Source organism: Cryptotermes secundus, unplaced genomic scaffold (genome assembly GCF_002891405.2).
Source record: "Cryptotermes secundus unplaced genomic scaffold, Csec_1.0 scaffold234, whole genome shotgun sequence".
In the NCBI taxonomy this organism is placed as follows: domain Eukaryota; kingdom Metazoa; phylum Arthropoda; class Insecta; order Blattodea; family Kalotermitidae; genus Cryptotermes; species Cryptotermes secundus.
Window position 1 is genome coordinate 1,447,230 of NW_019725843.1, and position 25,344 is coordinate 1,472,573.

General features: G+C 37.7%; 1 protein-coding gene across 2 annotated transcripts in view; it reads left to right on the top strand.

Moving 5' to 3' along the window:
• The window catches only part of LOC111863643, a 132,780-nt gene extending 114,537 nt beyond the window's left edge, over nucleotides 1-18,243 (top strand). For both annotated transcript variants that reach the window (XM_023850139.1, XM_023850140.1), the window contains exons 9-13: nucleotides 169-397; nucleotides 2,550-2,694; nucleotides 4,453-4,596; nucleotides 6,226-6,452; nucleotides 18,162-18,243. In XM_023850139.1, coding sequence (XP_023705907.1) covers nucleotides 169-397; nucleotides 2,550-2,694; nucleotides 4,453-4,596; nucleotides 6,226-6,452; nucleotides 18,162-18,180 — 764 coding nt within the window. In that variant the 3' untranslated portion in view covers nucleotides 18,181-18,243. The remainder of the gene's footprint in view (nucleotides 1-168; nucleotides 398-2,549; nucleotides 2,695-4,452; nucleotides 4,597-6,225; nucleotides 6,453-18,161) is intronic.
• The last annotated feature ends 7,101 nt before the right edge of the window (nucleotides 18,244-25,344 follow it).

The window sequence follows — 25,344 nt, forward strand, 5'->3', positions numbered from 1 at the left end:
CGCTTATATCCAGTCCCATACATACACCCTGAGAACTCATGCTCACTGATTATCAAGATACAATCTTTAAACCTAATCTCCAAATGTTGTTAAGGAGGGAACTGACCTTCTATCTAGTCATATTAATGTCAAACATTTGATAGATTATATTCTTTTTTCTGTGTTCAGCTCCATTTGGTAAGCGAGGGTGGAAGATGTTCTACTGTACATTGCGTGATTTGGTGCTATACCTGCATAAAGATGAGCATGGCTTCCGGAAAAATGCATTGAGTGATAATCTACACAATGCCATCCGGATTCATCATGCTTTGGCCACAAAAGCATCTGACTACACCAAGAAACAACATGTGTTTCGGTTGCAGACAGCAGATCAAGCAGAATACCTCTTCCAAACAAGGTAAATGGTAATTTTATATTCAAGTTTTCTAGGGCAGTCAGCCTTGCCAGTATGGAATGATTTTCCAGCATTTTGGTGAGTGGGTCTGCCTCCATCATCAGAAATTGATAGAGCTCACCAAATGGAATTGAATTGCTGTGAAAACTTAAGATTGTAAGTTTGCAAGATTCTGCAACATTTCTTGTTTTCATAACATTTCAGCTTTCAGTATATTCCTTTCTGAGCAATTGCTGCTTGCAGCCATGGAGCTTTGAATCCTCTTGTGTGTGTGTGTGTGTGGAGATTAAGTGTTTTTTTTTATTGCTAGTGGGGTGGGACTAATTCTCTTGTACTGCGGCCACTTCCGGCCTATTGTACCAGCCCTAGATGATAGGTGAGGGTGATTGTGGAGCAATTGGTGGAATGAAGATTGGCAGGGGAAACCGAAGTACTCAGAGAAAACGTGCCCCAGCCCCTCTTTGTCCACCAGAAATCCCACTTGGCCAGACCCAGGATCAAACCCGGGCTACCACGATGGGAAGCCAGCGACTAACTGCTTGAACTATGGCGCGGTCGATTAAGTGGGTTGGAGTGAATGACATCAGCAGTTACTATGCTGCAACATTGTTATCTGCTCTACAGTGCTCAGTCCCACAGAAAAAAAGAGAATTATTTGTGCATGTACAAGGCTCATCCACAAAGTAAGTTTCCCTGGGGCCGTTTAGAGAAACAAAACACAATTTCATGGAAATATTTATTGCAACGGATACAGCAAGTGTTCAGCTATTTTTCAACATAATCGCCACCGGAATTGAGACATTTGTCATACCGTGGGACCAGCTTTTGAATACCTGTGTCATAGAAGTCCGCCGCCTGGGATTGGAACCACTGTGTGACAACCATCTCCGCCTCTCTGTCATTCTCAAAACGCTGATGCTCACCGGACAGGAATTTCTTGAGGTGTAGGAAAAGATGGAAATCACTGGGAGCGAGGTCCGGGCTGTAGGGTGGATGATTAAACACCTCCCAGCTGAACTCCTGCAGGAGACTTGCTGTCCATCGAGCCATGTGTGGCCCAGCGTTATCATGCAGGAAGACAATACCGGCACTAAGCATCCCGCGCCGCTTGTTCTGAATGGCCCGTCGCAATTTCTGCAGTGTTTCACAGTAACGCTCAGCATTCACCATCTCACCTCTGGTCAGGAAGTCGACGTGGAGAACGACCCGTCTGTCCCAGGATACCATGCACATCACTTTCCACGCCAACAGCGTGTGCTTGAATTTCGTCTTACAGGGAGATCCACTGTGACGCCAATGCATTGACTGCTGCTTGGTTTCTGGGGTAATGTGTGCAATCCACGTTTCATCACCTGTGATGATCCGGTCCAGAAACTCGTCGCCGTCGTCATGGTACCGCTGCAGAAATGTCAATGCTGATTCCATGCGCTTTGTTTTGTGTTCTGGTGTCAGTTGCTTCGGCACCCACCTGGCGCACAATTTCCTGAACAACAGATGCTCCATGACAATTTCGTGCAACAAGGAGCGGGAAATCTGCGGAACATGACTGCTGAGTTCCGCAATTGTGACACGACGATTCTCCATAATGCATTCCCGCACAAGCTCCACCAGGTCGTCTGTAATGATGGATGGCCGTCCACTGTGCTTCTCATCATGCACACTTTGTCGACCTGCTGTAAATTGTCTGCACCAGCAATGCACCATCTGCTTGCTCATGACGTTAGGCCCATAGACCCGGCACAGCTGACGATGACTTTTGATCGGCGCTATGCTCTGTGCATTCAAAAACTTTATCACTGACCGCACTTCACAGTCGGCAGGAGTTGGAATAAGAGCCTCCATCTTCAACAGCTGCAATGATGCTACTGTGGGAACGAGGGAAATTCCGCTAGTGCATGCGCCATGCTACGTCATTGCTCTATCACATACACACAGTCGCTTCGCGCAATATAAGGTTTGCTAGCTGTGGGACGAGTGGGAAACTTACTTTGTGGACGTGCTACGTATCTTAACCCTTTGTTAAATTAACCAGCCATAGTTTATAATATAATAAGGATGGCAACCATCTTGTCTAGAACATACACCAGATCTTGCCATTTGATTCAGCTTTTCTGTTAATAGCCTAGGAGAAGTAACTTATGTACTTGATTCACAGTGACTCAAAGGAACTTCAGTCTTGGATTGATACCATCAACTTTGTGTGTGCAAGTTTCTCAGCCCAGCCTCTTGCTGGCGCCGTTGGTTCACAGCGAAAGTTCCAGAGACCTCTGTTACCTTGTAGCCACACCAAGTTAAACTTGGTAAGTAAGCTGGAAGGTATGAGATAGCTCAGTCAGTATAGTGATTTGGTTAGAGACTGGTTCAGATCGTGGCAGGAACAGATTCTTCTGTTTATCTTGTCTACGCTAACTGTGGGGCTCACCCAGCTTTCTATCTGTTGGGTACCACGGACTTTTTCCCTGTGGATAAAAGAGTTGGGAAGTAAAGCTGACCAGTCCCATTTAGTGCCTGCATGAAAATGCATGGACCTCTACCTCTCACACTTACCTCTTCATAGCATAATCTTTAGTTAAGCAAAGGAGAACTTTGCCTTTATCATGAGCTGGGACAGTGCAGTTATTAATGTGGTTAGCCACAGAATGAAAGACTTGGGTTTGATATCTGGTATGTGTAGAATTTTTCTTTGTCCAAACTGTACTGTATTCGCAGCTCACCAGCAACCTGTACAGTAGGTGCCAAGATTATGTTGGGAGTGCCTGAAAAACTCAGAATGGAAGTAAACCTTACATTTCAGTGTGATTGTGTTGCATCTTTATCGTGTATAGTTTTTATACCTATTTTCATGTAATCACGCTTCTAGATTTGATATTTTTGTTGTTGTCCCTTTCTATGTGTATCACACAATATTTTTGCTGTAGCTTGTTACTTAGCTCTTGCGAAATGTTTTGTATTTGGATAAAGCTCACAGTAGGTCATCAATATGTTTAATATTCTCCAAACTTCATTATTATTTGGTTAAAATAATTTAAGATACCTTATGACTAAATAATATAAATTCAACCCTAGAGTTCCTTTCAGACCTAATATTACTGGTATTACTGACTTTTTGGACTTTTTCCATCGTCTGGAATTCTAGGTAATAGAGGACACTAGGTATGGAAGTCCAGAAACACAGTAATTCTGTGTGTCATCCACCATTGTCAGAACCCTTTAGAATCTGTGTGATTATTGGTGTTCGAAAATTTGATGAGAGCTCCTCTGGAATAAATAGCAGTCGATATTAATATTTTAATAAGCTGTATAGAAAGTATAATGAATATTGATGTGATTCAATTAAGATTTACATTGTATATCTATAAGATAGGCAACTGATATGTAAATGAACACTGAAAGTATATCAATTCAGTTTGGATTATTCCCAGTCATGAGGATTAGCTCTTTCTAACAGACCCAGCTGAGTAAGTGTCTCCTACTCCCTCACCGGAGGACAGAAACAGATCCAGTTTCCAGAACTTTTTGTTCATTAATGTTCTTTAGAATTCTAGACAATGGAAAAAGTAAAAAACCCATAAATCCCAATTATACACCATCATCGGACCCCTTTGGAATCTACTTATATGAATTCAACCTAGTTTAGAGGTATATCATAATACAGTGTTTAAATCAAAAACAACAAATATTTAATGATGTTAAGAAGACTTAAATTTCAATTGTTCTGCTCTAAGACTGCATTGACAACGAATGTCAAGCCCAGAAGGTGTGTAAATTCACAAAGAGTATTTTTGTGAAAAGTAAATTGACTCAAATCTGGAATGTACCTCCCTCATCTAGTTGCTTTATATTAGAACTAACACAACTGAAGTGTGTTCAGTGAAATTCTTCTGGCATTTTGCAATGTCTTCGGGAAATTTACTCCATAACTCAAGTACTGTTTGTTGCATTTCATCTCTTCCAAGATTCATTGGTCAGTGTTCCGACTTTTGGATATTACCAGATAATGAACTGTAGTACATTAATGGTGGTGATTTAAATTATTTGTATTTTTATTTATTCAAAAGCGAGACCAGTTATGCGACCATGAAGAACGAGTTCGAAGTTTGGAGGCTGAACTTGAAGGCCACCGACGACATCCACCTGAACGTGGTGCCAAGTCGCTCAGTATTCAAAATTATAAGGAGAAGGATGTGTACCTGCACTACGAAGTAAGAATACTGTAACGTGTTTTGCTACTGAAAACTGTTCAGATTGTTGATTGGTTTATTTAACAACCTACAAGTTGTAACTACAATTGATTATAACACTGTTGTGGGTTTAGGCAGTTTACAAATCCTACACACTAATTTATTCTATCTTCAGTAGTCTTCATGTATTTATAACGCAGGAGCTATACCAGTCTCTCTGAATTACACACTCCCAATATAACTTTACTACAACACACACAGAGTCTTGAAATCACACGATAAGTCTTCACTGGCTGACTTTCCAGTTATCGCACACTATCGCTGATTAACACGTGTTCGGTTCTTCTTCCCGCAACTGCTGCTATATTTCAGCTGACTTATAACATCTTCACGTTCACATTTCACTCACTACCACTGAACTCGGTGACTGCTACATTTCAACTGACTCCTTATGCATTCCAGTCTCCCTCATAAACCCTCAGTCGGACAGCGGAAAACCCACCTTGCTTCACTGTTGCATAAATGCCATGTTTACAGGCGTGCCTGGGGAACGCTGCCGAGAGTTGTTTATTACTGCGTAGTAACCGTGGTGTCCCCTGTTTCATCAGTGTGGGAAGTGCTGTTATGTCACCATGGTGGGGGGGGGGGAGTGTTTACTGGCCCTGTTACCATAGCAGCAGCTTCTATGCAGTTACATCACCGCAGGGGGCGGGTTACTGAGCATTGCACCGTCCATGTCACATTATATATATTTTAGTTACTTGAAAATGAGAGAACAGAATGGAATTATGGGCTTAGTTTGTGGTATTCAGCATTCTTTATATGGAGTATGGATTTGATACTAAGCTGAGGGAAATCTTAAATGCAAGTCATTTAATACTGAGATTATTTATTTGGGGTCTTCGAGATTAAATATTAGGTGGGGGGAAACCTTAAATCAGATGATGTTTAATGGGGGTTCCACTGTATTTGGTTGAGCAGCAAGATGTTAGTATACAGCACCAGCATGGATATGAACTCACAGTTCTGCACTGCTGCAAACCCTTGTTCTGTGAACTTGTGAGTGAATTCAATCATTCAGGTTATTTGAGCCTGACGTAATTTTGGACAGTGGCAGTAAAATGTCGAGAGGCTCCATTTTGTCACAAAATGTGGTCTTTGGTAAATTGGCATCCCCATCACTAACACCTCAAGAAATTATTGAGAACACATCGATACCAATTATATTTTAATTTGAACTTTTCTGACCAAATTGGAAGAAAAAGGGTATCTGTTTTGAAAAGAATGGTTTAGTTTGGGTTACCCTTAGACTATAAAATGAACATCAGTTCAGAATTTGTGAATAATTCTTTGTGCTTCAGACGCTAGACAATGTCCAGTGTAATTATTTCATGTTACTAAGATTTGTGGTTTCTGTTTTATATCTTGATAGTTACAGTGATGCGAAACGTGAGCATGCCTTCTGTCATATTGTTAAGAAGTTTGTGATTCTGTTTGATATCTCCACTGCATAAAAGCTACACACACCTTTGTCACATAGGCAAGACACTGAATGTGTCTCATGCCTTTACAGTTAAAACAGCATGAAATCTGCATACCAGCCATCGATTTGGGCAAGATGTTGATGGTTTCTGTTTGATTTCTCCACAGTTAAAGAGGTACAAAACCTATGCATATCTGCTGCGTTCCCGCATCTCTCAGTACCCGGAACTTGAAGCATCACTTGCGGAGACTTGCATCGGTGAGGTGGATGAGGGTGGTACAGTGACACTAAGGGAGACTGCAGTAGCAGTAGCAGCAGCAGTGGTAGGAGGTGATGGGGTTGGAATTATTTCTCCTGCAGTCCCCGACAGACGTGCCAGTCCCACCACCAATAGGTATAGTTACAGAGCCGCCATTTATAGTGGTGCAACAGGTGGCGCAGGCCTGAACCGTGACAATGGTGGGGATATAGGCTGACGGATGATGGGAGTATTCTCAGCATGTGTACTGTGATGGCTAAAATGTAACATGGAATATTTGGTTATTTTTTTAACTGTCACAGCTGTTTGCATATTTAAGTGATGTCACACTTTAATGATGAGGCCAAATTGAAGCTGTGGTTAAGTGTTCTGAAAAGAATAGTATTTTGAATATGAATGATCATCAGCAATAAATGCTGTTTTATGTATACCAGATTTTCCTATTTTGTATTAATTTAATGTTCATATGTAGATAATTGTAGCTACTCCTTAATTCGACTTAATTAGTTAAGGCTTTTTGAAACATAACTGTCTCAGGTAAAGTAATAAAAGTGGTAAACTGTTGTAGGCCAGAGCATTTTGTGTACTGGTACATTAACATATTAAACAGCAAGTACTGATTTGCTGCTCAGGAAGACTGGTACCTGGAAGGTAGGTTTAATTTCAGTATATATGTATAAAAAATTTGTGGGTCTATACATCCACTCCCCCCATACGTCTTCATGGCATAGTGTTTAATTGGTTAAGCACAGGGACAACTTTACATTTTTATATATGTAAAATTAACCTTGATATATATGTAACTTATTTTTTAAATTACTTTTATTAGTAATGAGGAAAATATTTGGATTTAAGGTGGAAGAAGTGACAGAAGACTGGAGAAAACTGGTTAATGGGGAGCTTCACACTCCATGCATTTTCTAAACTGTTGTTAGAATGATCAGGTCAAGCACAATTAGACAAGATATGTGGGAGATGGAAAGTGCAAAATTGTGATCAGGAAGCCTGAAAGGAAGAAACCACCTTGATGAATTATTGGTAAATTAGAGGATGATATTAAAGTGGATCTGAGAGATATAGGATGTGAGGATGTGGACTGGATTTATCTGGCCCAGAATAAGGACCACAGGCAAACTGTTGCGAACGTGGTAATGAACGTCTGAGTTCCATAAAAGTTGGGAGGTTCTTGACCAGCTGGTCAGCTGTTAGCTTCTCAAAATTACTTTCCTCCATCTAGCTTACTAGTTACTTAGTAATGAACATGTAAGAAATTGTGAATGTGAGCAATCATGTTTGATAATTATCTTCCTAGTTTGTTTAATGTCACGCTCCCAATGTATAGGTTATGTAGCCTCGAGTGAAAAGACAGTAGTAAATGCTTAATTGGGAAGGGACTGAGTAAAATCACAAAATTCTTAATGTGAATAGCTGCTGTCAGAGCTGAGAATCAAACCCAGGATCTCCCAGTTGCGGTAGAAATTCAAACCACCTAACTGCAGACTTTGGGATGTTGCAAGTAAATATCATAAATAGGAGAAACAAGATAATATGAGAGTTATGTCACCATATCATTGGTTATCTGTTATGGGGTGTATAATTTTTAAGTGGAATATGCTTGGTCCTCACTGTGTGAATGCTTGACTTATGAACAGCATAAGAACTTGTTAATTAAAATTTCTCGTGGCAGAATAGCTAGCTAGTAGTGCTTGGGGGAGGCAGTTTGAGGCTAGCAGCTACTGTGAGTCACTCATGCAGTAGAAGCTTGGGGCTCTTTACATTCAGCTTTTGCTCAGTAATTCCTTGGTTATTTCAGGTACTATATTGAGTGTTATGAATTTTGAATGACTGTGCATAGGAACAGGGCATTGGCACATCGCGCATTCATAAGTTGGGGGTCAGATGTGCTGACCTTCAGGATGTGATGCAGTGTACCCTGATAGAATTTCACTGATGTTTCAGGGGAACATGAGTACCTTGTCTGCTGCTTGCTTGACTTACTCTTTGACCCAGAAAATGGAAGCAGTTTATTTGTTCAAAATGTCAATAAAGCTGTGCCAGATTATACAGTGTCACATCCCACAAGAAATTACTCTTCATAATCACTGTTGTGAGACCCCCAGTTCCCTCATTTAAGTTATGTTTGCAGTAAACGGCAGTTACTTTATAGTCATAGGCTAGGCATCAGAAATGTATTTGTCTACTTGCCACAAGTGAGTTACCAGAAATCAATGGCGTAGAGTATCTGTGTTATGCATCCCTTGAGATTACAAGTTAATGGAATTTCATTGTCCCTTTAACTGCTACATTTTATATGTGCTTGTCAATCCTCATTGCTGTTTTTTTTTTACACTTTACATTATATTTTTTCTGTGCCACAAGAAGTTGCCAGAGGTGAATACTTGGAACAGGTGATATTTTATGCTACACTATATCCAGAAAACATCGTCAGTCCACTTACCTGCACTGGAGGGGAACAAAATCTGACATAAATAATTTCACATCTTTGGTATCATTACCACTGTCAGTGTCAGTTATTTATGAAGTTATCTGTAATGTCCTCCACAATTACATTACTTTCATCAGTGCAGAATCTGAATATTTGTTACATAACAGCAATAACTAGCTCAGTCTTCTTTGTCACAGTCTTTGCCCCTCTTGTATAAGTTCTTTCTGTCTGCAGTCATGTTTTGAAGTCTTATGTAGTCCTATATTTGATGCATGGCTAACTCACTGGGATTCAAGCCATGAGTAAAATGGCGGTCAGATTTCTGCATGACCATGTGCTGGAAACAGTACATCAGTGTGCTACACTTTCTCCTTAAGGTGGATTTTCTGAACTGCCTGTCCCACCTACATACACCCCACACCAACTTATGGCATGCCCATAATACCTGTGACCAGCATAGTACATTTGAGATTCACATAACTTTTTCATTATTTCCATAGAGTACATGGCGCTTTATCCAGTACCGCAGACTCGACTCTAAGATTGATCGATAAAGAAGCTAAATTGTATGATGAGGAAGCCAATATGTCAGTACTGCCTATAGCAGTGCTTCCCAGTAAGGACAGCTAGTAGATTTTATATTAGAGTAGCATAGTTAATTGAGGCAGTGTGATACAAGTGTGGGTTCAAATCCCAGTGAGGTGGATTTTTTCAATTTATCTAATTCTTCCACCCACACTGTGGTTATGGGGTCGACTCAGCCTCTAAAAGAAATGAGTACCAGGAATCTTCCTGAGGGGTAAAGGGCATCTGGAGCATAAGACTAACAGCCTTACTTCCATCTTTGAGCCAATTGTCTAGAAAATGTGGGGACCTCAACTTCTCACAACCCTGTGGACCTCCACGGCCTGTTTTTGTTTATTTGCACTTTATTTAATTATACTGTCAGTAACTCAGACGCTGTAGTGTCAAGTGAGTGGACACTAACAAATAATGAATTAGATTATGGAAGGCAGTAGTTGTGACCTAATTTAAGGGCTGGAGGAAGTGACAGAAAGTGTGAAAACTGTTAGTCAGGATACCTAACACCCTTGCCAAAGCTGAAACTTGACACCTTCCTAATACAAGTTTGAAGCTCTATAAATTGAGCCAACTTGCTCAGTATTCTTGTGACTCCTGTCTGCTATTTGTCAGTCACTAGAAATGCATTAACATTTTGTAGTTTCATCAGTGCAAAAATGTTGCTGGTCATTAATTTTTGCCACACTTGAATTCAGTGGTCATATGATTTGGAAATATCTGAGACAGTTTATTTGGAATGACCTTACATCCCAGACGAGTTCTGGGGCTGTCAGCTCTCCTGGATTTAAAATGTTGATCACTGTTAAATCATGGGATTTTTGTAGTGTAAACTGTGAATGCGGATGCAATGTGGAGGGTGAAACTGTAATATCACTTTCCCACACAACTTGAATATCATTCTAATTTCAGCAGTAGCAACACAGGTTGTGCAGAATTGTAAAATGGTATTGGTAGACAGTTTCATCAGATCATGCAGCAAAGTTTACTTTGTTGTCCCCTGTAGATGATTTGTAATTAGTGAGAAATATGGAATTAATAATTTTTATTTTGATAGCGTCCCTTTACTTTTAGCAGTGTGAGCAAGATAAGGTAACTGCATTTACAGAAGAAATAGACTTCATAGTGTGATATCATTTATATATGCAAAATGTGTCTTGCATATCTTGGGCATCTAGAGACTGAAGAAAAGCAGAAGGTATTAAAAGGTTGCAATCTGGGCTTGTGTAATTACTTTAACAACTAATTGATATTTGCAAGTTTATTCTATTGCATAAATCGAACTCCCTTTGCATCATCATTGAATATACTGCATGATTCATTTACATTAAAGGATAATTTCACTTATATGCTTTTGCTACAGAACTGATTTAGGTATTTGGATATAATAAATGATTACTTTTCTTAAGTGACAAAAATGTTATTTCATTACATATTGACATATCTTAGGTCAACTGAATATTGTAGTGTAATGATGGTGCAAATTGTGACCAAAATCTATGAGAGGAGACTTATAACTGTGCTTTTCTTCTATTCTTTGTGGGAAATAACTCTTTATGAAGCTTTATTCAGAAAAAAGGCAGCTATGTTGAGTATATTTATGCAACGTGTGATGGTTGTCATCTAATATGTGGCTACCAAAACGAGGTTTTTACTCTGAATAATGCTGCATTTTATGGTCTACAGTCACTTGCTGATAATCCTCCCTGCTACTACATATTATCTTTTGATGTGTATACAGTTGAATTACTCATTCTAAATGGTTTTGACAGTGTTTTATGCTTGGAATGGCTGAGTTTCTGGACATCATTTATAATCCAATATTCCAAAAGAACATGACGTTTCATAACTGATGCTGCATTTTCCCTCAGGTGAAAAGGTGGGGAGACATCTACATGGATAAGTCTTTTAGAAAGATCTGATATCAGTCATCATGATTGACATAAGCTCTTTCTAATGGACCCAAGTGAATAACCACCTCCCCGCCTTTTCGTCCAAGAGCAAAAACACATCCGGTTATCAAAATATCTTGTTCATTCAGAAGACTAGACAGTAGACAAAGTCCAGAAACTTAGTAATCCCAATTGCGGTACTGTCTAACGTCTAAAATTGGATATGGGACAAGGGTGAGAAAAGCAATGCCTTCAATTAAAGAGAATACATTTAATAAAGTAAGTATATGGTCATGTTTAAATTCACCAGTGTGTAAGTTAGGCAAAATGAAATGTAAGTGGAATGCTCAGGTTGATGACGTGCTACACATTTTTTGACAAATTGTCAATATCAGTGTGTGCATGTGCATATATGTGTCTTTCTTATGCTTCCCGCAACTGTGAAATGAAAGGAAACTAGCTGTACATATGCGTATATTGTATGTATCGGAATTTTAAGAATAAAATGCAACACAATAAGAAGAACAGATTATGTACCATATAAATATTTGTACAGTATTAAGGTTTACTTCCAAATCTTGATAAAAGAGATTGATCAGGGAAAAAAATGCAATTGCAAATATTCACTCTCTAAGAAACGTAATCTGTGTTACAATTTAATTGCTTTCCATGGTGGAAGGAGACAGTTTGGTAGTACAAATATGATTTTATAATAAGAGGCACTGAAAACAGCCTTCTTGTGAGATAGAATCTGAAAGGACTGCCAACAGTTGATTATTGTAATGAATCTTGTACAACATTTTTTCTTCTGAGCAACTTCAACGGCAGGGATGAAGGACACGACTCGTCACTTGATTCTGTTATGTTGAAAACGTGAAGACATTTAAAATAATTAGGAAGATCATACCCTGTCTCCTTCAATACTCAAATAGATTTATTTAACCTTAAAAGGCTGAGATGATCATGCCTTTTCTGATAGAAAAAGTAATGTGATAACTTTTTCTCATGCATCTATACTCAGTGAATTTAAAACAATGTTGAAAGCCGATCTGATTCGGTACTCGTTACACAGTTTTATTAAGAAAAAGAATTATGTAAGATATATGAATAATATCAGCAGTTAATGCTGTGAAATGAAACGACTTTTGTATAAAGTATTTCCAGACAGTAAATTTTATTCATTATTGTAGTATTGGCTGAACTTTCATATGCAGTTGAAAGGAAATTTGCCAAAGTTTCTAATGCTAGAACTGAGAAAAAAAAGATAATTTAGTTGTTGTATTCCAGTATTTATTGCCATTTCTGTTTGTGTTTACTGATATGATTCAGGTGACTTTTAAGTAATTGTTAATTATGAATTAATGATTCATGTACATATTATATACATGGGATTGTGGTGGTGACTAACAGCATGTGAATCCTAAAGTAGGACCTTATAACATTGTTTTTTAATTACTATAATTATTATTAGAATATTTATCAGTTTATAGCATATGTTAAGATTTCAATAAATCAGAATGTGTTAAGGTATGAAATAACCTTTGGCATGTATGTTATGCTTTTGTAAAATGGGACTACTAATGTATCATCATCATCACAATAGAATGTTTCTTGATTGATATGTGACATTTCACGTAACACCCATCTTAGGCAGGTGGTTGTCATTGTGTGCTGATAGTAGCCTGAGATCAGATTCGGGACCTTTTGAAGACTAACCAAAAGACCACTGAGTTTCATCATAGTTCCTGCCACAGAAAAGAAGTGAAATAAACTGTGAATATTATGCCAAGCAGTGAACCTATAATGGTTTGGTGCAGTGGTTGATTCACTGTACAATATAAAATTGAATACTGTCCAGTATGTGGAGTATATTTGATATACACATCACTTTGGACATTGATGTACTCCTGTTTTCATGTGGTTTGCTGTTATTATACAGATAGATTTCTTATCGCTACTTATTTTAAGATTAGTCATGGTGATCTAGTGGTTAGCATACTATCCTAGTATTCAAAAGGTCCTGGCTCCATCTCAACCATCACTACTAACCGTAAAATAATAGAATAGTAAAGAATATATCAGTATAACAATGACCAGTTTCCTGAAGATGGGAGTAGAACGAATTCCTGAAACGCTATATATGTGAAATATACCTCAGACATTGGACAATGCCCAATATAATATTGGTGTCATGACAACCAGACATCTGGAGATGGTGTTAGATCCACCTCACGAAATCCTGTATACCAGACATGCCTTAAACATTTGGCAATGTAACCCAATTATTTGTAAGGTAGTTGAGTTGATATGGTGTTTGTGTCATTCACCCTGAACATCCCCTACCTATGATATAGATGTGCTGGGGAACTGTAATGCGACAGTGCTGTGTCTGTTACTACTTTGACCCCAAATTGGCCTATTATACTGACCCCAGACTTTGTATATAATGATAAATCCATGGAGACAATTAGCAGAATGATGAGTGAGGGGGGAAAACCAAAGTACTTGGAAAGAAACCATCGCACTGTCACTTTCTCAAACATGGATCACACATGAACTGAAACATCTGCAATGAGGAGCTTGTGACTAATTGTCTGAGTCATGGCATGGTGTATATTGGAAATTAATTTGGGAAGTAGAGTATTTTCAGTTTTTGTTACTGTGGTTATTGAAATCCGTTGAAATACTTAATGTGCGGAAGGCTGAGAAGAAATTTAAAACATGGAAACTGCACTCAGTGTTGTCTGAGTCTAAGAAATTCTGTTATATAACATTTTACCTTCTCTTCAATCAAGATACATTATGTTGTTAAATGGCTTTTAAAGTGTTCATACTGTATTATAATCATACTTCACTTTATGGCAGCCTGTCTTTCTATATGTATAATATATACTCTTTATAATTTATGTGCCATTTCTGATTTTTCAAGGTCATTCTCGGTGGTGGTAACAGAGAACAATATTTCTGTTTCGCAAGGAAAATAATGGTTTGGTTTTTTGCATGTTATATCTGGGCGGTTTTTTCTGTGTGCCATATTTTCATATAATGTAACAGGCAGATTCATCCTTCCTCAAACAAAACTTTCGTCTCTATATTATTTAAAATTTAGTTTATAGTTATATTTATTAACCATTGAAAAACCATGTTAGACACGTTATACTCTGTGAGGTTCAGTTACCAGTAGTCTGTTTAAATTTAAAAATTGTTGAACTCTGCCATATTTCAACATTGTGATATTCTGAATGTTGGTCAAGTTCAGCAAAGGATTCTATTCAAGGTTATCATGTTTACTCACATAGTTTATGCACCTCTACTTTCATAGAGACTTTAGAAGATTAAATACAGTATTTGCACCTTTGATAAAATTTTGACCAATGTATAATTTTCACAAGAAATGTGAAAAGTTCAGTTCATTGTGCCCACATGGTATGGAGATTTCTAATCATGTTTCCTGCAAAAAGTGTGAATCAGCGAAGATTTTTTCAAGGGGCATTTTTCATCTCAGTGTTCAGCAATGAATTGCATGGTGCAGTCAATAGGCAGGGATAGTTATGCTGTGGTGCCACATTAGATTAGGCTTTAACCATATTATCTGTAAAAAGTACATATTGGTTCAAATTTTTGGTGGGGGTAATTTTCATACCATTGTCAAACAACAAATAACATGGTATCCATAAGTGCAAATATCCATACCATTTTGCCACATCATTCACCTTTTATCGCATTTCCTGCAAAACTTGCATTGGTTAAAATTTTGTCATGCTGCATTTTCACTGCAAATGACCATCAAGTTCTCACATGGTGGAGTCTATAGGCAGGAATATCTGTACTATGTTGCCATATCACATTCAGCTTTAATTTCCTTAGTCTGATTTTTTAAAATTGACCCTGAAAAATAATACAAATGTTATGTACCAGAACTTTCAGACACAATTTTCTGGGTACGAAGATGCAAAAACTATGCAAGTAAATACAATACTTCACCTAAGTACATAAGCGACCACCAGGGATAATTTTAATCCTCCCAAGGTTACGTTTGTCAGAATTTTCAAATTAAGTCTCGTGCTGAACTGGAAATGATTTCTGTGCATTGAAAATAGACATTTGTATGTAATCTCATGCCACCTGTGATAAAAACAGATGCGTCATTAACCCTTTGAAGCATGAATATCATCTAAATAAATAAAATAAAATAAATAAAAATTTAGTTCATACCTCACTATGAGCGTGCTCTAGCTGCACTATAAAGACCATCCTGTCTAGGTAATTAGCCATTATTTATTGTGAGAATCAAATGAAACATATTAGTGTGCTGTTTGGACAAAATACAGGGTCTTGTTCATATTAGGGCAGGTGGTAACCAATGTGCTGTGAAGGGTTAAGTTACTTTTTTGTTTATATCACTAACACCTTTCAGTGATCTTTAATTCAGTAACTAACATAACAAACTCTTAATCCATATTTTGATAAATTTCACGGTTTGGTTGTGTACTAATGTAATATAAATGTTACAGATGCAAAACCTAAACTTTTAACAGCACAGACATGTCTTTTAATGCAGGTCCATCCCTGGAGATTGTACCTGAGACAGTGACACAAACAGGCTCTGTGCATCTCCATAACAACTTATATAAGAAAAGAGAATGTTATAAGTTAATATATCAAACAGGGTTTTGTAGAAATAATGCTCTAAATTTGTATTTTGGAAGTGCTTGGTTCGAATCACCCAGAGCACTGGCTAGGCCATGTCAGTTTCCTTCCAGAGCCTTTCTGTTTCATCATTCTACCATCCAATGCAATGCAACCTCAATACTGAAACCCTCTGTACATTAATAACTTTAGAACCAGGATTTCACATTCCTACTTATTATCATATTACATTATTGGTTGTGTACAGTTTAATGTGAACTGAACAGCAGTTCTAATTATAAATTTGTCTCTGATACTAGCACAGCCATATTTCTAGGTGACTGGTGCAACTTAAGTGTTTGGAGCCCCCACCCCAAATACAGTTATAGCTCACATTCCCTTATCCCACCCAGTGTCAACTGCAAACAACATAGAAGCGCGCCGCTCTGTTACTAGGCAGTGCTACTATGTGCAAAGCTGAGAATGGCAAATGTCAGAATTGCAAAGTTAAGTGGCTGAAGTGTAGAACCACAAGGTACTGGCTAACCTTGAAGTCACCATCTTATGGCAGTTTCTTCTGATTTTCTTCTTTATGATGAAGGTTAATGTAATATGTTGACAAAGTGAATAATATTTACAGTCAAATTCAGTCTCTGAAGGTAAAAGAGGGGAGGGGGCCTGGAGCTGTTGCCCTGTGCATAACTGATACCTCTTGTACCATGGTTTCTATGCACCTGGTCAGTGAATTATAATAAAGTGCATTTCCTCCTCCCATGTAATATTTGACTTGATTTAGGGGACAACTACAGTTGCTCCAAGCACTCAGACCACCACTGGTTCACTGTGCACTCTTGGTTTTTCTAGGTCCTTTCAAAGAACCCAAACTGTAATACTGAAGCCAGAACCATTTTGATTTGGGTCCTCCTGATATGCCAGCTCTAACCATGCAGACATCTGCCTTCTATACCAGGGCTGGGTGTTGACTGTATATGATAGAGAATTGTTTATTCTGTCTATACTTTCCTCCACCGGTCAATATCTAAGAGGCCCATAGCGGCCTCTGTAGTCTAGAGGTAATGTTCCCACCTTATGACTCGTAGTACATGGGTTCAAATACCCGGCGGAGGCCGTCAAATTTTTAAGGGCGGAAAAATTCAGGGAGCAAGTCCCCCGGGAGGGACTTTAAGCCGTGGGTCCCGCGTCGTAGCTTTACGGCATGTAAAAGAACCTCATATCTCCAAAGGAGGTCACTGAGCCAAATTACGGACGTTTCCCGCCCAACAGCAGTCTCTAATACCTCTGGCAGATGGGGGAAGCATTATAGATACCTCTCAGCTAGTAGAGCCGGTCTCACTGGCTGGGCGGGACTGATGGTAAGCACCAGTACCGGTAGGATATAGAGACTGGTAGAATATCATAGAAGGAAGCACAGTGGACCAATACAGGTCTAAGTGCATGGGGAAACCCACCCTCTCCAATAACTAACTAAGAGGCCCATGATGAGTAGGTGCCATCTCAGTGTACAGTGGCCAGTCAGTTACCATCCCACAGTGTTACTTGTTAAAGGACAGTTGGTTCCTAGACACTTTTATCTGTAGGTTCTTCGGTAAAGAGCTTTCCTATGTAATAAAGCTAGTACAACTCTTTAATTAAGATTAAAAGCTAGTACAAGTGTCTCTCAGATGTTGCAAGTAGCCAGTTACCCAGTTTCATTTGAAAACATAAGAGGGGAAATTCAATGATTTCTTTGAGTCATAGTTTTAATAGAAAAATGCATTCTCTCTACTTATGGGTAATGAGCTTCTCCAAAATCATGACTTAACATCATGGTCAAGTCGGTATTACTGTTGTTCCTTATTTGGGAAGTCTTGGGTTCAAACCTTGGTTCAGAGACCAGGTGTCTTGACTGATTTTTCTGGTTTCCTTCAGTCCCTCTAGAAAGATGCCAAAATAGTACCTCAAATAAGGCCACAACTGATTCTTTCTACATCCATTCCAGTTCATTGTTCACTAATCACCCTACCATTTGACGATACTATATAATCTCAGCTATTGAAAGTGCCACTAAGTAAACCAAGATTAAAAATCCCAGCGCGTCTGTCTCATGAACTCGAGGGATGGCCATGCTTGTACATAAAGTAATAGGTATGTCTGTACATCCTCTTATATACAAATGCTTGAGATCTCTTAATTTATTCATATGTTTCACTTTAATCATTTAGTTCAGTATATGTAAATCTGCAGGAACACATTTTAATATTATCATTCATATATTTACTATATTTTTTTTACATTTAGGAAGAAGAGTGAAGAATAAAATATGAATGCCATATCAGTGATGCAGTCAGCTTGGATTCAACAAGAAGATAAGCTGAAGGAATGTTTTGTGTACAGCATGTTACTTCAGAGCTAAAAGTGATCACATTTATTATTAGATGATTTTAATTAACATGTATGAGCTCTCCACTTCGTTTCACTCGACGGTTTTCTGACATATGACTGTAGATTATTTTTTAAAAAATGTGTGTGTGTACGTGCATGTGTATAGATACATACGTACTGTATTGAATGCCAAAGATTCTTCTGCATTTTTAATTGTTAATATTTGTACCCTTTTTTGGAGGGGTATTGTATTTCAATTCTTCCTTCATAAAATCTCCTTGAATTGCTTAAAAATGTTGCACTTACATCGAAATGCATAGCATGTATATTATGTTTAGTACATGTGTAGTTATACTGATTTATTTTATGTAGCACAGACTGAATACTCATAACTTTATATTTTTTATATATTTTGCATATATACAGAATTCATTTATCATGTAATTTCCTTTTTTATGTTAGAAGCTGTTTCATTTAATTACTTGAACTGTTTTAACCTGTTTATAATAGAGTGTGTATAGACATTTGATAAATACCAATAACACGAGCAGATGGACGCAGTCTTGGAAAGAAGTAGCCTCTACTTTTATAGCATAGAATATCTTTTCTGTTTATCTTGTGTACTGTTCAGGACCAGACATAGGAATGAGATTGACTGCATCTTACAGATCGGTTATATCAAGTCACAACAGTGCATTTTTTGGTACATATACGATCTACATCTTTCGCTCATAGAGAAGTTAGTAAAATCAGTGACCGAAATTTTTCACACCAGGTCAGGCCTGTTCATGGATAGAACTGAATGACAGTTGATCTGATCTGGTTTGGGCAGATTCTCCACTGGGAATGTCTGCATGAACTTTATCACACTCTTTGTGTTTGCTTTAACTTGCTCATTCTGTTGCACAACTTGCTGTTGACTGTGACTGGTCATATTCACTAGCACTGCCTTAAATTGACTTCATTTGAACAGCCTTCATATTGCTGTTGAGACTATTAACCATGTTGCATGTTTTTCCCTATGTAAGATGTTCAATACCAGACATAAGATTCTCAGGTACATGTCACCAGTGATCAGAGAGTTTTAACATTGTTTATATTCATTATTTTTAACACTTTCCAGTGCAAAAATAATTGCTTGGGTTGTAAATTCTTTCCATTTAAAATTATCTTCATTTCAGTCAAAGCTGTTGTAATTTGTCATTTTACTACACTTTTATGGAGCTGGTATAATGAAGGGCTACAGGTTAGATGGCCAGGGTTCAATTCCTGGCAGGGACAAGAGATCTTTCTGTTCTTCACAGTGTGCACACTGGCTCTGAGGCCCACCCAGTCTCCTATCCAGTGGGTACCAGGGGCTCTTGCCCCAGGAGTAAAGTGGTCAGGGCTTGAAGCTGACCACTAACTTCCATTTAGTATCAACGTCAAGGATGACGGAGTCATACCTCCATTCCACCATACATCTTCAAGGCATGATGCTTAATTAATTAAGCACAAGAACACCTTTACCTTTTTATTGCACTTGTATATCCTCACACTTTTATGCCAGTTAAATAAACATGAGAACATTGGCACGAGCAGTAATTGTATTTAGGAGGTACCCATTCAGGTCTTTGTCAGGACACCGGGTATCCTGAATGAGGTTTTTGTGGTTTTCTTCAGTTCCTGCAAATAAATACTGGGTTTATACCTCAGATTAGGTTTTCTTCAGTTCCTGCAAATAAATACTGGGTTTATACCTCAGATTAGGACACAAGTTCACCCTTACACATCCTCTTCCCCCCCCTGGCACTACAGCCCCAGTGGGCCTAGGCCTACCTCCATGAACTTCTCCGTTCACTTCGGTTTTTCTAGATCTTAGACATATGGTAGGACTCCTTGGGCGGGTGATCAGCTCGTCGCAAGGCCTCTACCTGTACACAAACACAGAAAAACGCATACAGACATCCATGCCCTGAGTGGGATTCGAACCCACGATCCCGGCTTCTGAGCGAGCGGAGACAGTGCATGCCTTAGACCGTTCGGCTACCGTGACCGGCTTACACATCCTCTATAATCCATTATTCACTACTAATCCTGCCATTTGATGCTTTAGCCCTTGAAGTAAAAAATCAAATTATAATCGCAGTATGCAGTGTAATGCATATCGCAGTGAAGTTCCAAGTTAAAAGTGAAATGTGTCTATCAAGAGGCTCATTCCCTAATTTGTGATGTGTTCGTAGAGCAAGATTTTGACTGATGGGTGTATACTCTCACGTAGAATCATCACATATTACCTCACAAACTAATTGAATTTTCTGTCCATGTCAGAAAAATATTCTCAGTAAAACCACTTTACCCCTAATTGAAAGTTGTGTCTTGCAGCACCTAAGAACATTTTACATCAACCTAATAAATTATGTGAATATGTTAAATTATAATCTTTAGAAAAACATTTCAGATTTTGAGTTGTAAAGCCCCCAAAGTTTGTGAATTATTCCTGTTGACTTTATGTTTCAATGTCCCCAGAAAGAAGAATCACACATTCAGATCCAGGGAACCTGGTGTTCGTAATCGTGTACCGATCATTCATTCATTGAAAACAGCCTGCAGAGCACATGTTGATTATTGTGGTTTGTTCACTTTCCTACTCCAATTTTCTACAAGAAATGTATGTTGTGGGACTTGAGGTTCTCATGGCAGTGATTTGAAAGACTGCTGTCTTCTGGGATATAAAGCCATCTTGTCTAATAAATGTTTACTAATATATGTGCCACCCTAAAAATGGAAGCAGCACATTCCTCCAAAACTTTAATAACTTTCTACCAGTCTACACATCATCACATCACAAAAGATAGTAATCTTCAGAAATAGATTTTGTTTAATATTGTAATGGAATAGACCATTGCTAGACATTGGCTCACTATAAGCATATTTCGTAGCAAGGAATATGCTTGTATAAATTTAAGTGTTGCCTCAAGATTGGCACACGTTCCCTGGCTCTGAATATGTGTTATTTTGTTCACTGGGAGATTTTTAAAAACCATATAGAAATAATCCAAAGACCTTATAGATCACAGTTCATAATGTTATTCCATAAATCAGTGATGCTAAACTTCATTATGTGTCACAGAATTTATTACATTTGTGTGAAATATGGTTGAACACTTAGCAGTTATTGTGATATTAGATAAGTAGAGCGGTTTTATCGAAAAAATTTATCAAGTATGGAGGCAACCTCTTTATAGTGTGTAGTAACATGTGATAATTTGTCTGAGAAGTTGCCCACAGGTCCATATTTCTTTCTGTGAACATGGGGCAGTAAGACCACAAATGAAGGGAAGTACCTCTATTTACATTCAGGGACTGTTAGATTTTTATGAAAGGAGAAAAGCAATAAGAATTAAGTATTTAACTGAGACATTCCACTTATAAAAATGGACCAAAGATTGAAAGAAATAAAGATTTTCTAAAATGTCCAAATTAATATATTCTTTTCTCCTCCAAACTTATAAATAGAAATATTATATTTTCTCTGTTCAGCTGTCCAAGAACATTGTGTTAAGGATATTAACCTCTTGTTATCCATACAATGAATTACTGGGTTCAAGCACTGAGTGGTCCAGCTGGCTCAGGGTTGCATTATTTTTAATTTGTTTACCATTACCACCAAGTTAAACTGTATGCCATACCTGTGGGAACCAGAGATTTAAAGTCCTCTATTCCTTGACAGTAAACTGTTACCCCTGAATTAAGATGTTACTGCAATCCCTATATGACTGGGAGATTTAAAAACTCCTATTCTTCTTGGATGTGGGTATTTATTAATGTCTTTTCTACCCTGAAGATGAGCAGCAGCATGTTCCTCCTCCAAAGCACTGGTAACTTTCTACCAGACTAAACAGCGTAGTATCCCAGAAATGTATGATTCCAGGGTATTTAAATCCTCCATTCCTGGAAAATAAACATCACATGTGTCATGGTATGGAATCATTCTGTCTGAAATGAGTGAGATTTTATTAAAAGAATGTAGAGTCATTTTAGAGAAAACATCCACTTCATAAAGTACTCTTTGATTTACTTGTGCAGTGCTAGGTTCATGGCCATTGCACATCTTAAGAAAGTATAAACACAGGCACCAAATGGAAACAAAATTTGCTGAGAGCCATTTAGGCACTATAGAAGTGCACAAACAGCATCTGAAATACCATGTATCCTTTTTATACTTCAGGTACATTAAAATCTATAGGGTAATTTTTTTTTTTTACGTGTGTGAGAATGACAAAAGAAATCTGCATGACTATAATTAACAGGATTCATAAAACAACTATGCTGTTTAACAAATTTTTTGTCTCATCGTGAAACAACCAAACGTGTTTCCCAAGTAGTTACACTTCTGACTTTTATTTGGTCAGTGCCCAGCTTGTATCTGAACCAGGACACGCAGTATCCTGACTTAAGTTTTTTGTGGTTTTATTCAGTTCCTCCAGACAGGTTTAGGTCCAGTAAATTGCTGCTGGCTCTTGCCAGCACAGTCATTCTTGGTTTCGGATGCTGTTGGGACCCATGACCAAATTTTTGTTCATTCCAAGACCATTTATATCCTGGAATGTTCCTCCAGCCAAATTTTAGGATGGTATCTTAAATCAGGCCACAGCTGCTTCTTTCCATTGATCGTTTTTATCCATTCATTCTATGCTGTATGGTCTTGAGGTACTGACTTTCATTACCTAACATTTCTTATACATTTGCAGATAAAAAACTTCTTCTGAGACCATCCATAGTAGAGAGCATATGCCTCTGTTCAATCTTTTGAATACAGCTTGTACCACATTCATCATAATTCATGTTATTCCAGACATTATTTTTGTATTAATGCTGTTTTAATAAGTTAATAGCAAGAACAGGGGATGTTAAAAATAGAAATATGACGTAAGTTGACTAAAAATTAGTACGTACTGCACACTGAATCAGTCAGGTGAATAAGCAGAAAGTCAAAATCAAGATAGGTAACACAACATCTAACGTATGTTTATTTTTGTAAATTTCATTGCTTGTTTACTATGATCAGAATAATATGCCCTTATGCATTTCCTATTTTATAAGGTTTTTTAATATTCCGTGATTATTTTACACAATTTAGGTAGGTTGTACTCACATTTAGACAACTGAAACAGTGCTGTAATATGTCTCTTCTGTCTGTGACGTGTGATTGTTTGAAAGTAAACTGGAGGTGCTGTTAATATGCCAAACATAGTTTGGTACAGGCTACATCTTCATTGCTTTCATAATTGAGCATTACATTTTCCAATTATTTGTCCTTGCCGATGGCTTTTATTTTGGTTAGTGACTGTTGTCCTGTGTATATTTTAATGAATTAATTATAGTAACAAAGTTATATAAGCTGATAATACAAAGGCATATATTATTCATATTGGATGGTGTTAAATGCCAAACGTATGTTAGTTGCCACCACAACTAAAATATGTAGTAGATATTTATGAAAACTTTTGATTGTGCCAACTTGGAAACAAGATGTAAAAAGTAACAATGTCAGATTTGAAATTAAAGCCATGAAGTCAGTATAATAATTGACTTTTGGAAACATGTATTACAGATTTGTAAATAATTGCAGTAAGGTATCTATAGTAACGTGTTTATTGTACTGTATTTCCTTTCTATTCAGAACATTTCCTGTGGCCACTTCAATGACATAAAAATGGGAAATATTCCTATAGCCTTTAAGAATAAAACTTAAATGATAATTTTATGATAAAATCAGCTATTTGTTGTATGTATATACGTATATATATATATAATCTGTTGCAACTGCATAGCTGTTTGATCATGAAGTGTGTTATTATTTGTTCAGTATGATGGTTACATGGTTATTTCCCTTCTTTTGACTTATTTATTCATGAATGCTCTCTTTGCTTCATTTTAGGAGCTAAGACTGCATTGGTCCTATTTTATTCACTATGCCCAAATATAACATATTTTTGTTATTATAAAATTACATGTAAAATTCTGAATTACAGCTTCTTCAATATTTTCTGCTGTCACAATCTGTATGTAAAAATAATTGCATCCAGGCTACATTTGACTGACCTCTTACAAATTTTTTGTTTGTGTGCGTGTGTTTTGTGTGTGTATGTGTGTGTGACTGCAGGGAATAGTAAGTCATCTTCAAATTTGGATTATTTAAGAATTTTCAAAATTACTGTTGCTCTGTTCTTTTTTGGTTTGTATAAGCCTATTGTGTAGGTGCTACAATATGCTACAGTTATTTATTCTTAATAAACACTGTTGATGAGATTGAAATACTGTGTTGGTTTATGTGCAGTATGTTGTAATCTTACGTCTATTTAGGATTTTAGGTTCTAACAGCTGTGGTTATGAAGAAATCTGTCGCCTGGTATTAACTCTTTATTTCTATTTTATTAATAAGTTCAGGCTATTTAGTACATTCAGAAAATATGTGCATGCAAGTGTAGTTTTGTGTCATAAGTTGTAAGTGAAGTGGTTTAACTGAAGAAAGGTATTTTCTCTCCTAGTGTCCCCCCACCAAGGGAAACTTTGTGTTTTAGGCCTACTTTCCCTAGTTAGAAAAAATAAAAGTAGGCTTATGAGTTCACTTTGCTGTCTGTATGTATATCCCCCACCTTATTAACTTTTGAACAGCCAAATCAATCTTTATGGAACTTCATATGTACAGTATGTGCCAAAAGATACAGTACTGAAATGAAAAGACATCCTGTTGATACCACAGTCTATTCATGTGAAGGCCCCTTGCATGACAGAACCTTCTCAAATCCTGAAGAAATGGTCCAATCACCATGTCCCTTTAGCGTTCTTGGGTGACGGTAAGAGCATTGCCTTCCTCATCCTCAATGAAATAGGGGCCTAATATACTGTGTGCTGAGATGGCATACCATATCGTCACACGTGTACTATGTAGCGGTTTCTGGACTACAACATCTGGCCGCTCAAAACCAAGGAAGCAAGTTGTCTGGCAACCACTTCCATATGAGCAGAAATATTACTCAGCTATGAATACTTTTTCCTCCATCAAGAGTCCTATTTCCAACCACAACTGCACGACACAACTTCCTTTTCACTA